This window comes from Brachyhypopomus gauderio, chromosome 14 (genome assembly GCF_052324685.1).
Source record: "Brachyhypopomus gauderio isolate BG-103 chromosome 14, BGAUD_0.2, whole genome shotgun sequence".
NCBI lineage: Eukaryota > Metazoa > Chordata > Actinopteri > Gymnotiformes > Hypopomidae > Brachyhypopomus > Brachyhypopomus gauderio.
This window is the reverse complement of record NC_135224.1, coordinates 10,067,317-10,081,467: the sequence shown is the minus strand read 5'-3', so window position 1 is coordinate 10,081,467 and position 14,151 is coordinate 10,067,317. Positions and strand designations below refer to the sequence as shown.

At 45.0% G+C, this 14,151-nt stretch overlaps 1 protein-coding gene and 1 long non-coding RNA gene across 2 annotated transcripts; one reads left to right on the top strand and one right to left on the bottom strand.

The window, feature by feature from the left end:
- Positions 1-67: 67 nt before the first annotated feature.
- Positions 68-2,085, bottom strand: LOC143474506 (protein DVR-1 homolog). The gene is made up of 4 exons (XM_076971980.1): positions 1,713-2,085; positions 897-1,512; positions 689-775; positions 68-601 (listed from the first exon to the last, which is right to left on the bottom strand). Exons 1-4 carry the CDS (start codon positions 1,987-1,989, stop codon positions 451-453), a joined length of 1,131 nt encoding a protein of 376 aa, XP_076828095.1. The 5' UTR covers positions 1,990-2,085; the 3' UTR covers positions 68-450.
- On the top strand, positions 339-13,065 carry LOC143474509 (uncharacterized). The gene is made up of 4 exons (XR_013120798.1): positions 339-619; positions 744-790; positions 11,711-11,819; positions 12,262-13,065. It is a non-coding gene; the product is annotated as an uncharacterized LOC143474509 (long non-coding RNA).
- Positions 13,066-14,151: the final 1,086 nt, after the last annotated feature.

The window sequence follows — 14,151 nt, the reverse complement described above, 5'->3', positions numbered from 1 at the left end:
AAATAAGGCTAGTTACTGAATCAAACATACGACCGCTGGGTCCTTGTCATATTTACAATGTTCAACATTAAACTGTCAGCTTTTCATAGATTTATTTGCGTCTATTCAACATTATTGAGAATTCCTAAGTATGATTAATGTACAATATAATATCAATGCACAATATAACCACATAAATGAACTTCGTTACAGTTTAAACGGTTACACATTTAGAACGATAAATCGCTGTAAAATTATGAGAATGGTTTTACTCCTTTTCCTGCTTTGCAGTCTTCTGCCTCCCCGTGGTAGAAAAAGCGAATATATATTTCTGTGCGAGCAGACATCTAAGACCAGTGTTCAGTCGTTACCACAGCGGTCATTTACTTCTGTGATTATATTATATAAATGGGGTGATACGTTGGTGACCTGGATGGGTAACTGAGATCTGCATTACCCAAAGAACCAGCACTAATCATTCCTCTCAGGTTTTATGATGGTCTTATAGGAGCAGGCGCAGCTCTCTGCCCGGAGGTTCTTCAGTTCCTTTATGATGATGTCATCTGAGGTACCTCGATACATCACCATGAGAGGACCCTCCTTCTCCGGACTGCAGAGTGATCTGGGAAGGCACAAACAGGTAGAATAATCAGCATTTAAACAATTTAAAGTGAGAAATAATTAGAAATGATGTTTAAAATGGCAATACCTTTTAAGTGTATGATTTTCAGTATGCTTTTTATGTAGTTTTTGTATTTCCACAGAGACTTCTGACTCCTCTGTTATGCACAAACCCCTACAAAAGAGACAGGTAAACCACCAAAAGTAACCTTAACTATTTAGCCATATTTAGGAACATTCAGTTTAATGGAAAGAAAAAAGGTCAAGTGATTGACCCAGCTGCCTGCAAATCACACCTGCAGAAACTGACGTTAAACCCCACTGGCTGCAGAAGCCACCGACCGAGTTCACTGTCGCGAACGTTAACGTGGCGTTCATGAAGCGCACACGCTGTGCCGGCGGTTCTCCTCTGTCGCCTGCTCCTTGTTCTCTGCTCCTCGTGTTGAGCGGCGACCCCACAGTGGGGCCTCTGCCTGCGCTCCGAGCTCGGGCCCGGCACCACCTCCGTCGGCCTGTCCCTGTAGGCCACCAGCAGCGGCTGGCTTATCGAGCTCCCGTGGAGGCAGTACAGGCTGCGTGTCAGGGCCTCGTGGAGCACCAGGCTGCCGCCCTCGTCGCCGAAGCGCAACTGGAACGCCAACGCGCCGCTCCGCCGCGTCTTCAGCGCCGCCGTCACGTCGAACACGTCGTAGCCCGACGGCGGAAGCTCGTCCAGGCTCAGCAGCCGTTCGGAGAGCGGATCACTCGTGCCCGTGTCGCCGGTCCCCGGGGAGAGGCCGTGCACTGCGACCGTCACACTCAGCGGCTCAGGGTGCTGGGTCTTCCTCAGTAGGACCAGCTCAGCAACGGTCATGGAAGATCTCAGGTGGGACACGTTAAACCAGATCCAACCTGGTGTCTTGTGTTTTGCTCCTGGTTACAAGTCATACAAGTTGACACAATTAGTTGTGGACACAACTGTTCTTAGGTCAGTTGGGATGAAGTCATAAAAGGTTTATTGTTTTGCTTATGCGGAGCTGTGGTGTGCCGGGAGCAGGAACACATGTCATCATCAAATCCACCCGTAATATCGCCTCAGTGTTTCAGCAGACCCGTCGGAAAGAGCTTCTTACCTTGGATGCTGCGGAAACTTTGTACCAGGGTGCCATCACCATCACTCCTGTGCCTTGACTCCTGCGTGGTCAGCAGCTGGTAAATCTGCATCATGTATGGGTGTGGCTTCGCCTGGTGTGGCACTGACAACTTCCTGATGTGAAGCATCTCCAGAATGGCCTTGCTGAGATCCCGGTTGCCCGTGTCCCCCGGAAGATCCTCTTCCAACATCGTTGTGCTGAACGCATCCAGGATTAGAGTTGCGCACAAGAACCCCAAAGATCTCCGGAGCTCCATTTCGGCAACAGCGAAGAGAGATAAGCAGAATGATTGTTTCTTGACTGCACCTCACAGCGAGACCAGGGCACGGGGAGGGAGGCTGAACCTCGCTGGTGTGGCAGTGGTGCTTTCGTTTTGATTTCTTTAATTCTTATTTTTTTATTTTGTATGTTATTACATCTGAAATGTCCTGAAATGAACTCCCCAAAGTTTAGTGATGATTAAAATGTGCCGCTTGAGATTAGCTGGTTGTGGGAGGAAGGGCTTATGTATATATATATACATGTTTATTTTGTTTGGGGGGTTCCCCTTAATCGGTTGCACGTAGGGCGCTAATTGATGTAACACCATTCTTATCCATCGAGTGTTTTCCCGGGTTTTTGTCACTCGGATGGAACGTTATATGGGTAGGCACGACGATTTCTCTCTCTCTCCAGAGTTGTTCTTTGGGGACTTTAATATGAAAACCGCAGTAAAACCTTAGTTGACGAAAACATCAATAAACCATCGCAAACATTGTTAGTGGGATTTTATTTGAGTTTACTGCATACACAGTTCTTTGTGCACAATTTTTTGATCCTCGTGTTTTTCCCCTTATTTGTTAGGAGAGAAAGAACAACTAAGTGCGTGTGTGTGTCAATTGCGCCTTATGTCTTGTACAGGTATGTTTTATTTGCTGTTCAACATTAAATGTAAAATGTAAGATTAACTATATGTATCGATATTGCCGATCTGTAACGTCACTGTGCTGTTTAATGTCGTGCTTCGTTAGCTCATCTTCGCTCCCGCTTATTTTTTTCTGCTGTTTATCTTGTGGTCATTCGTTGTTCAGGATATCTGTATTGTCTTGTTTTCTGTTCACTGAGTGTTTTCCCGGGTTTTTGTCACTCGGATGGCGAACGTTATATGGGAGAGAAAGAACAACTAAGTGCGTGTGTGTGTCAATTGCGCCTTATGTCTTGTACAGGCACAAATAAACGGTGAGGCAAATTGAGATCCCCAACTTCTTGTGGCTTTCTTCCGCGATTGGGTGCCAAGCCCGTTGACATCTGCTACATAAAACTGGTGCCGTGACCCGGATTCATCTGTTCAGCCGCTGCCGGACGCCGAGGTCAAGCTGCGTGCCCGTGAGGTCAGAGGATCCATACAGCAGGTGTCACGCCAATAGCCAGCGGTCAGCTTTACATCAAATTGATCCAACTGTGTATATATATATTTTTTTTATTTAATTTTTACATTTTACTTTCTTTTTAATTTTTGCCTGATTCTTGTGTACATTTAATCTGTTCAGTTAAACCTCCCACACCATGTTTGGTAGAGGCCTAGATACTTTTAATGTATTCACCCCACTGGTTGGAAGGGGCAGGGCGTCACACAGGGTAGATGATAGCATTGTGGGTCAGCCGGGCGGTTTAAAGCTGTTTCAAGATAACCTGTCAGGTCCGGGTGGGGCTCATAGTGATGAACCAGTGATGCCCATATGTTCAACCCCCAGTGATAACAGAGATGTCACACAACAGTTGCGTGAATTGATAGGGGAACTGGGAAGTCAGATTGGTGAGAGCATTGCAAGTCGGATATTAGCTAGTCAAAGCCCAGTCGCTACTACACCTCAAGTGCCACTTAGCACAGGGAAAACCGGAAGTCCTAGCTCATCACTCGACCTTTCCAAAATGAGTGTAATTGTGAGGTCAGACATTAAAGAGCCACCCATGTTCAGAGGAGATAGTAGTGACAAATATACTGTCCAGGAGTGGATAGACGTTATGGAATTATATTTACAGAAGAGCAGCTGTCCCGACACAGAAAGAGCAAACACAATTTTCAGTCATCTCCTGGGTAGGGCTAAAAACATAGTGAAGGTGGGGCTTAAGAGTAGTTCTGACTCCAACGCTGTTATAAGTCCTGAGAAAATTTATGATATGTTGAAGCGTTATTTCAGTGATAGCCCTGTGTCATGTTTGCCACTCGCTGATTTCTATGCCACACAACCAAAAGACGAAGAAACCCCTGTTGACTACTGGGTCAGACTTAATGCTGCTGCAGAGCGTGCTGACAGCTATTTACAGCGCAATGGTGGCAGAATGGAGAGCATAAATTCCGAGATTGCCATGATGTTCATACGAAACTGCACTAGCCCTGATTTGTCCAGTGTCTTTAGGTGTAAGCCAATGACTAAATGGTCTTTCGAGGAAGTTCAGGAGGCCATAGACGAATACCAGAGGGAGAGCCAGTCACGCAAACCCCCCAGTGTACTAAGACCCCGCACATTCCAGGTCACATCGGCTATTAGTTCAGAAGAGGCCACTCCTGAAGAGCACACAATTGCCCATTTACCACAGGGTATCTCCAATAACATCCCCAAGCTCTGTGATAATGTTGCTACTGGCTCCAATGCACTAGAGCGTGTTCTCAGTATGCTGGAAAAGGTGCTAGAGCGTACTAGTCAGCCTCCCCGTGGTCCTGATACACCGCGTGCGGCACGATGGGCTCGTGACACGGCTTGCAGAGTTTGTAGTGACACATCACATTCTACTCGTTCACATTGCATGAAGGAGAAACGTTGCTTAACTTGTTTAGATGTTGGACACCAGCGACGAGACTGCCCTAATGCTCGAGCGCCTACCTCACAGATGACCGCTGCAACACGCGACCAGGGAAACTTGCACACTCACATTCGAGAGGGGACAATGTGAGTGAAAATAACCAGACCCTCAGTGTAGACAGCGATGTATCGTTATATGAAGAGTGCTGTAAGAATTCCCCTGGTAATCATGCTATCTTGTTCCAAAATGTGATGAAGCTGGAAAAGGCAGACAGCTTGTTTTATACTGACATTTTAGTAAACGGCCACGTTTCATTGAGAGCATTATTAGATAGCGGGTCCATGGCGTGCACGATGAATGAAGAAGCAGAGCAAAAGCTTAAGAGTTCAGGAATTATGATTCGACCCAGTGAGACGTGTTCAGCCATCACACTCGTAGGCTGTGGTGGTGTTCAGGTTAAGCCTAAATCCATTTATGAGATAGAAATGGAGGTGTACGGCCATGCTGTTATCGTGCCTACTCTAGTCGTCCCCGGCCAACGTGATCAAGTTATCTTGGGCACCAATGTCATCAAATACATTCTGTCCCAACTCAAGAAGACCCCCAGCTACTGGCGCATTCTCAGCCAGCCCGAGAGTTCCGGAGAGTCAGAAATCGAGCAGTTCCTGAACATGTTGTCTGGCTTGCATAGATGGAAAGGGAAAGAGATTCCTAGCACTGTCGGAACGGCTAAACTGACACAAGCCGTCACCTTACTGCCCAAACAGGAGCACCTAGTGTGGGCTAGACTGCCAGCATCTGCAGCAATCTCAGAGGGGAGCACTATCTTGGTCGAACCACCAAAATCCCCAGTACATATGAGGAGTATCATGGTTGGGAGAGTTATAGCCTCAATGAGTGCTGATAGGTGGGTTCCAGTCAAAATCCTAAACCTATGTGATAAACCAGTCACCCTGAGGAGGAACTCAAAAGTGGCTGATGTTTTTCCCTGCTTAGCCCTGGAGGATCTCAATGTCGATCCCCAGCAGTCGCCATGTGACGGATTGAGGGTGTTGAGTCAAGAGGTGAATAATTCTGCAATCGACAGTGTACCAATTAAGCCCGGCCTTCGTGAACAGTTGAATCAGCATGGGCTAGCCGACCTCGATATTGAATCATGTGAGGTGTCGACATATTGGAAGGAACAGCTAGCACAGCTAGTATGTAAGCACGAAGGGGTTTTCTCAAAAGACAAACTAGACTGTGGCAAGGCCAAAGATTTTTCGCATCGCATACACTTGTCAGATGACCGGCCATTCAGACTCCCTTATCGCAGAGTTCCCCCTGGACATTATCACAAACTCAGACAGGTGCTTTCGGATATGGAGGAACGTGAGATCATCCGCAAATCCTCCAGTGAGTGGGCCTCACCGCTAGTGCTCGTGTGGAAGAAAAGCGGTGACCTACGTATTTGCGTGGATTATCGTTGGTTGAACGCTCGCACTATTAAGGATGCTCACCCTCTACCACATCAGGCCGACTGTCTGGCTGCCTTGGGTGGAAATGCTATATTCAGCGCAATGGATCTTACCTCGGGGTTCTACAATATCGAGATGGCCGAGGAAGATAAAAAGCTCACCGCATTCACCACCCCTATGGGGCTTTATGAGTTCAACAGATTACCGCAGGGACTGTGTAACAGCCCTGCGAGCTTCATGCGACTCATGATGGGTGTGTTTGGAGACCAAAATTTCCTCACTCTACTTTGTTATTTAGATGATGTACTTGTGGTTGCGCCCGACGAACAGGAAGCCTTGAATAGACTTGAACTAGTCTTCACCAGATTAAGTGCTCATGGGTTAAAGCTGGCGCCCAAAAAATGCTATCTGTTGCGGCGTAGTGTGAGGTTTCTGGGTCATGTTATTGACGAAAAGGGGGTGGCAACCGACCCTGACAAGGTCAGAGCTATCACTGCCGTGACGGAAGCCGACCTAATGACAGACGATGGAGTCACTCCGTCACAGAGGAAGATTAAGGGATTCCTTGGCATGATAATGTACTATCAGCGATTTATACAGAACTGTTCTAGTATAGCCAAACCTCTGTTCACGCTGACTGCTGCACCAAAGGGGAGGAAAGCCAATGGGCGTGGCCCTGCTGCGTTTAGGAGGCTGAGCCCAGATGACTGGAAAGAGGAGCATAGCAAATCATTTGAACAACTGAAGTCAGCACTCTTGGAGTCTGTAGTACTTGCACACCCTGACTTTAGTCGACCGTTCGTCCTGTCCACAGATGCTTCTCTGGATGGGCTGGGTGCTGTACTATCCCAGGTCTCTGATGGTGAGACAAAAGCACGACCCATTGCTTTTGCTAGCAAAGCCCTCACTCGTGCCCAAAGCAACTACCCTGCTCATCGGTTAGAATTTTTAGCTCTAAAATGGTCCGTATGCGACAAGTTTAGTCACTGGTTGAAGGGGCATACCTTCACTGTCTGGACAGACAATAACCCGCTGACCTATATTTTAACAAAGCCCAGACTTGACGCATGCGAGCAGAGGTGGGTTGCTAAGTTGGCTCCATACAACTTCAGTATTCAGTATATCCCTGGCAGCAGGAATGTGGTGGCGGATGCCTTAAGCAGACAACCCTTCACCCAGGGTCGAGTTAGCCAAAGGTTGGTGACAGAACCGTATACAGACTTGCTGGCGGAAGCAGACCGCTTCCGAGAGGATGTTGTCCAACGTGCCTTCCATGTCAGTGCTCAGTGCCAAACTGTTGAACCTGCACCATGCCTCAAAGACCCCGCACACAGCTCACTGTCCTGCGCTGAGGTGTCTGCCATACTGGATAATCACATAGAGTGGGACACAGGCTTTGGTGAAAACGTGGGGCTGTGGCTGTCCCAGGACATACATCAGTTGTTACCATTAGGTCAGAGCGCATTACCAGTTTTGTCACTGAAAGAGCTGCAGGAAAAACAACAAAGTGATCCTGTCCTGTCTCGAGTTCTATATTACATCACACGTGGCAGGAAACCATCGAGGCGAGAGAGGACTCAGGAAACATTCAAAACTTTGAAAACCCTGAAACAGTGGGACAAGCTAAAAATGTTGGATGGCATACTGTACCGTGTGTGCAAAGACCCCTTGTCAGGAAAAAAACGCCACCAGTATGTTGTTCCTGCTCTTCTGTTGGATATGGTGTTGCAGGGTGTCCACGATGATGCTGGTCATCAAGGGCAAGGCAGAACACTCTACTTGGCAAGGCAGAGATTCTTTTGGGTTGGCATGGAACAAGACATACGACATCATGTCAGGCGCTGTAAGAGATGCGTGGTGAGTAAGACCCCTGAACCTGAGGGACGGGCTCCACTGGAAAGTGTGAAAACATCACGGCCATTAGAATTGGTCTGCATAGACTTTTGGAGTGCAGAAGATTCCCGTGGCAAGAGTGTAGATGTCCTAGTGATCACGGATCACTTCACTAAAATGTCTCATTCATTCGTCTGCAGTGGTCAATCAGCCAGACAAGTAGCCCGCCAGCTTTGGGACAGATTCTTTTGTGTATACGGGTTTCCGGAACGTATTCATTCAGACCAAGGCGCAAATTTTGAGAGCCACTTGATTAAAGAATTATTGCATATTTCTGGGGTAAGAAAGTCAAGAACCACAGCCTATCATCCAATGGGTAACGGGCATGTTGAGAGGTTTAATCGCACTCTGGGAAACATGATTAGAGCTTTGCCCCCAAGAGACAAATTAAAGTGGCCTCAGATGCTGCAGACCCTGACATTTGCATATAACTGCACAGCCCATGAGTCTACTGGTTATGCTCCCTTCTATTTGATGTTTGGTAGAGTTCCACGCCTGCCTGTAGATGTGGTATTTCACAGTGTAGAAAGGGACAATGACATCACTGATTACGATAGCTACGTCAGAAAGATGCGAGATAACCTCAAGGAAGCTCTGTCCCTTGCGCAAACCAACGCAAACGCAAGTCAGCAGCGTCAAGCTGAACTTTACAACAAAAGAATGAAGGGTTCGGACATTGAGGAAGGTGACCAAGTGCTATTGGCCAACAAGGGTGAGCGAGGGCGGCGGAAATTAGCAGATAGGTGGGAATCTGTTCCTTACACCGTAGTCTCCAAAGACCCCCAGTGCCATACCTATCGTGTAAGAAGTAATAGAACCGGTCAAGAGAAGGTGGTCCACCGTAATTTAATGTTGCAGGTCAACTTTCTACCCTTTGACACTGACAGGGAAGTAGAGTCGTCCTTTAGTGGCTCAGAATCAGATGGTAGCCAAGCAGACTTATCTCCCAGGCAGTCCTCCATGTTTGAAGGCGAACCAGACAAAGACGATCAGACGGCCAGTTGGATAGCCGCTTTGGATGGCTCTGCGGAAGGCCAGTGCACCTCAGAGAAAGGAGAGTCAGAACAGCAATCGGTGAATGTGGATTTAGAGTCCCTTGCTGGTCATTCTAACATTGCCGAAAACGACAGTTTAGCAGTGTCCGCTGATGTCGAAGTATCCGGTGGTCGAGAGGACCCAGTGAGGCCCAACACGTCAACTGAACATTGCTCACCATCACATGTCCCTGGAGTAGTGGCTCAGGTTAGGTCGCGAGTTGGTAGAATAATAAGACCTGTGGATAGGCTTATACAAAATATGACACAGAAGGCTACACATAGTTCAGTCAAGAGTTTTGTAAAAGCTTTGTCATCATAGTGCATCTTAGTAACGTGAATCAAGGTGTGACATTCCCTTTTAGGCCAGGAGAGTAGATTGTCATCCTAGTCATACGAGTAGGTGGTGTATAAGGCACCCCTGCAGCAAGACGGCATTTGTGAGCCTGATCAACTCCATTATGCCTCTTTCCCAAAGAGTCGGGTGACGTGTACGTTGCATGGTGTATCATACTGAGGGGGATGACTACCTATGTATTTCTTATCTCCTGAGGCCAAACTTTGTGAAGTTCAGAGGGGAGTATGTGGCAGTGGTGCTTTCGTTTTGATTTCTTTAATTCTTATTTTTTTATTTTGTATGTTATTACATCTGAAATGTCCTGAAATGAACTCCCCAAAGTTTAGTGATGATTAAAATGTGCCGCTTGAGATTAGCTGGTTGTGGGAGGAAGGGCTTATGTATATATATATACATGTTTATTTTGTTTGGGGGGTTCCCCTTAATCGGTTGCACGTAGGGCGCTAATTGATGTAACACCATTCTTATCCATCGAGTGTTTTCCCGGGTTTTTGTCACTCGGATGGAACGTTATATGGGTAGGCACGACGATTTCTCTCTCTCTCCAGAGTTGTTCTTTGGGGACTTTAATATGAAAACCGCAGTAAAACCTTAGTTGACGAAAACATCAATAAACCATCGCAAACATTGTTAGTGGGATTTTATTTGAGTTTACTGCATACACAGTTCTTTGTGCACAATTTTTTGATCCTCGTGTTTTTCCCCTTATTTGTTAGGAGAGAAAGAACAACTAAGTGCGTGTGTGTGTCAATTGCGCCTTATGTCTTGTACAGGTATGTTTTATTTGCTGTTCAACATTAAATGTAAAATGTAAGATTAACTATATGTATCGATATTGCCGATCTGTAACGTCACTGTGCTGTTTAATGTCGTGCTTCGTTAGCTCATCTTCGCTCCCGCTTATTTTTTTCTGCTGTTTATCTTGTGGTCATTCGTTGTTCAGGATATCTGTATTGTCTTGTTTTCTGTTCACTGAGTGTTTTCCCGGGTTTTTGTCACTCGGATGGCGAACGTTATATGGGAGAGAAAGAACAACTAAGTGCGTGTGTGTGTCAATTGCGCCTTATGTCTTGTACAGGCACAAATAAACGGTGAGGCAAATTGAGATCCCCAACTTCTTGTGGCTTTCTTCCGCGATTGGGTGCCAAGCCCGTTGACATCTGCTACACTGGCTAATTGCTGGGTGGGAAGGATCCACAGGCCACGGCCCCCGTGGCTGAGCCAGAGGGAGCGTAATTACTGCTCACATAGAAAAACCCTGGAATGTCACAGTCCATTTGACAGGCATGGTGCCCTTGCTGTTCCTGGCAGTGGAGCAAAGCAGAGGGCTTTGTTTTGGTTTAAAGATCGCTCTTCTAAGGCTCTTTTCAGTGTGTTCCTTGTTTTTAACTGCAAGCCCCTCTATGTTCAGTAATAAAAAAGTAAGTATATATACTAAGCTTTGGCTTCTAAGAAGACCGGCTTTGGCTTCTTTTCGACAAGGGGACTTTACTGAAATAGTGATGTGGGTTGACTTATGTAAACTCGTGTATTACTTAGTAGTTGTAATATGTTATATTTATTATTTATTTATACTTGAAATCTGAAGAAATTCATTTTCAAGGTGTCAGTAGATGTCAGTGTTGTTTTACCTTTGCATTTCCCAGTGTTTTATGACTACTTCAGTTTGTGAATGAGAAAGAAAAAAGGATTTAATTTATAGACTTTTTATGAATGCACATGTTTGCTAATGGTTTTTGTACTTTTCCCATGTATCATTGCTATCAGTGACCCTCCTCTTTTGCCAAGTTGATGCTTTTCTCATTCCTGTGGTGGATTAATATCTCCGTTATATAAACCTGTTGTGTAGGGGAGGTGTTATTCCTGTGTTATTGTTACAAGTGATCATGCCTGTGACTCTTGAGTCAGCCTTTCTGGAACATTCCATATGCGAAGGCTGGCTCCTTCACACACCTTGTAGTACTGGTGTTTGGATGAACTCTTCAACTGGGTTTGAGGAGCTATCCTTTGCTGGTGATAATTTCCTTAACGTAACATAAAGGTTTAATGTCACCTTCAAAATAATTAATGCAAATATGTATACAGCTTAAAAATGAAACATTTAAAAATGTTTAAAATTTTTTTAAAAAATTTAAAAAAATGTCTATGTATCAGTTAGTCTGAAGCCTTTACTAGAGTAATAGCACTTATGTTAATGCTACAACAAAGACATGACTACACTGATGATGCATTGTCAATAGAGGCTTTTTGGCTGGAGTTCTACTGGGCTTTACCAGTAGAGGGAAACATATAGTTACAAAACATGTATGGACATCCATGTCCAACCAGACCTGAAAACTTAAAAAAATGTTTCTGGTGAGTTGTTAAGGTGGCATACTACCTCAGATGTGTTCACTGTGTTCACAAATGAGTTTATTTAGTTGTTAATTTATTTTTTTAAACTCCTTATAGATGCCATAGACCACTACGTGCCTGAGCCTACTGCCACGCATGGTTTTACTGCTCATTCTTGGAGTACTGCTGTTGGCTGATATTTTTGGTTGGCACCCTGCTTGAAATGGTAAGAGCGACTGTGACAAGACCCCCATAACTCTTACTACAATGTCCAGCATTGTGCGTGGCTGTATTTGTGCACCTGTGAAAGACATGATAAAGTGGACAAAGGTGTAGGATGTTTTTTTTTATATATATGTACAAAGTTGGAAATAAAGTAGTAGCTACAAAAGATAAAATAAAAAAATCTATTAGAAGAAATGTTCGAACTATTTTATTTTTAGAGTTTACTAGAAGCACTATGAAGCTGTACACATGTGAAACTGGAATCGTAATTCTGGTGGTGTGTTTCAGCCTGTTCACGTACAGCTGTTCTCAGAGCTTTGTGTATAGAGATTCTTGTTCTGCTCCAGTTCACTCTCTGCTGGTCTTTGCTCCTGGACAAGCCAGTGTCCATTAGTGGTGCAAGGAACACTGTCACTGACATTTATCTTCTCTTACCCAAACAGAAACCTGGTGGAGGAAACCTCACCTTCTAATGGCATATTTATGAAGAAATGGGGTTCCACCTGTTCCTAATGAGTCTGTGGAGTAGAACGTTCTTGTGGGACCAAACACTCACATGTCAGCTTTTGGGGGAGGGATGTAGTATGATTGCTTTTCTCTGATTACAATAGGTAGGGGAAATCCATAATCATTAACCAAGAAGATGCGTGAAAACAGCCCTAGACATTACTACACCAGTAATACTATTTTAGGTCAGTAATTATTCCTTAAATAGTTTAAATATTTTACATTCAAATATAAAATTAGAACGCAAAAAACATGGTGTATAATAGGCTGAAGACCCATAATGTCTGCTGCTTTTTAATTCAAAGTGTTATTTTGTTTGGTATTTACAAGGCTCTTTGCCTAAGCTTCTTTCAAGCGTTTATGAATTTTTTTGTACGAACAGCAAAGATTCATTTTAAGGACTAATTTTGTCTCAGCACTGAATAAAAGTCTTTCCTGGAAATGAGGCACTTAAACCAGACTGACTTAGACTTCCAGAAGACAATAGTGCCCTTTAAAATCCACTTTGACCAAACACCTGAACGGAGAACGTTTCCTCATGTTTTGGATGTACTCAAAGCAGAGGTGTAGAAGTGCTTGGAAGCGTATAAAAGGCATTTGTTCTGTATAGTGTGAGCTTCAATTGTAGAAAATTCTGACACTTGGATTCAGCGCAGTATTCAGTTTCATTCTTTTTGATGATTCCTGTGGATTAGCAAAATCAATGCAATCAACAATAACCTGCAGTTTATCTATGTGTGTGTGTGTGGGGGGGGGGGGGGGGGGGGGGGGGGGGGTGAACCTGGATCCACTTACTACTTAAAACACTGTCATGTGCCAACAGGCCCCAGGGAGAGAATGTTGCAGATAATAGGTTGTATGTACGTGTGGACTCATTCTCTGTTGGCGGGAAGGCAGGGTCGGATCAGGGGCTTTGGGGGGACGAGGAGTGGGGGACGGGGACGGGGATGGGGGGGGGTCTTCTTTTCAGCTAATTGTTTTGAGTTTGGAGGCAGCTGTGTTTACTATATTCTATTCAGATCTTCCAGATAGCCAAATCTATGCATGGCAGTGTTTTTCCCAGAGTTATCAGTGGCTTTTGATCTTACAGTGAGCTTCAAATACATGCTGATCATTTTACAGGATATTAATCAGCACAGAAGTATTACTTAGTTAAAAAGGATAGCATTTTGCTTTCAACTTTATGTTTGGCTTTTTATTAATTCAGTCACCAACAAAAACAAAGTGGTTTGTTAACATAAACTTCTAGATTAGACTTGAGCTATTATCTGAAAATGATTGTCAGGTCATAGGTCACCTGGCACAGGAAACTGGTGTCAGCAACATGGTTAGAAGATATGGCCATTAATCATTCGATTTACAACCTTAAACTTCTCAGTTTGAGAAAGGGAGCATTCTTCATCTCTCCTCAGATTCCATCACTACAGGTCATCTGTCATGGACTAGATCAGCCAGTGAAGATGCCAGACACTGTAGAAAAGAAACGTAAACAGCACTGGGAATGTGAAAACAAGGATGGTAAAATTCACACATGCTTCTTGTCCAGATGCCTTGTTTAATATGATGAAAAACTTACTCCATGGTCTCCACTTACTCCACGGTCTTTAATTATCTAATGGTACAGGAGATGTCACAGCTCGTGACGGTAAAAGCATTCTACCTTCTCTTTGATCTTCCTCCGTGCTTGCATCCCTCCGTTCTGTTTGCGTCTGCATTTCTTTTGCTTTTGTTGGGGGACCCTCTCTATACTCCTCCCCCCTCCCCACCACTGGAGTATGTGGAGCGGGACAACAACACCCCCCCCACACACACACAGGCTGCCTCCC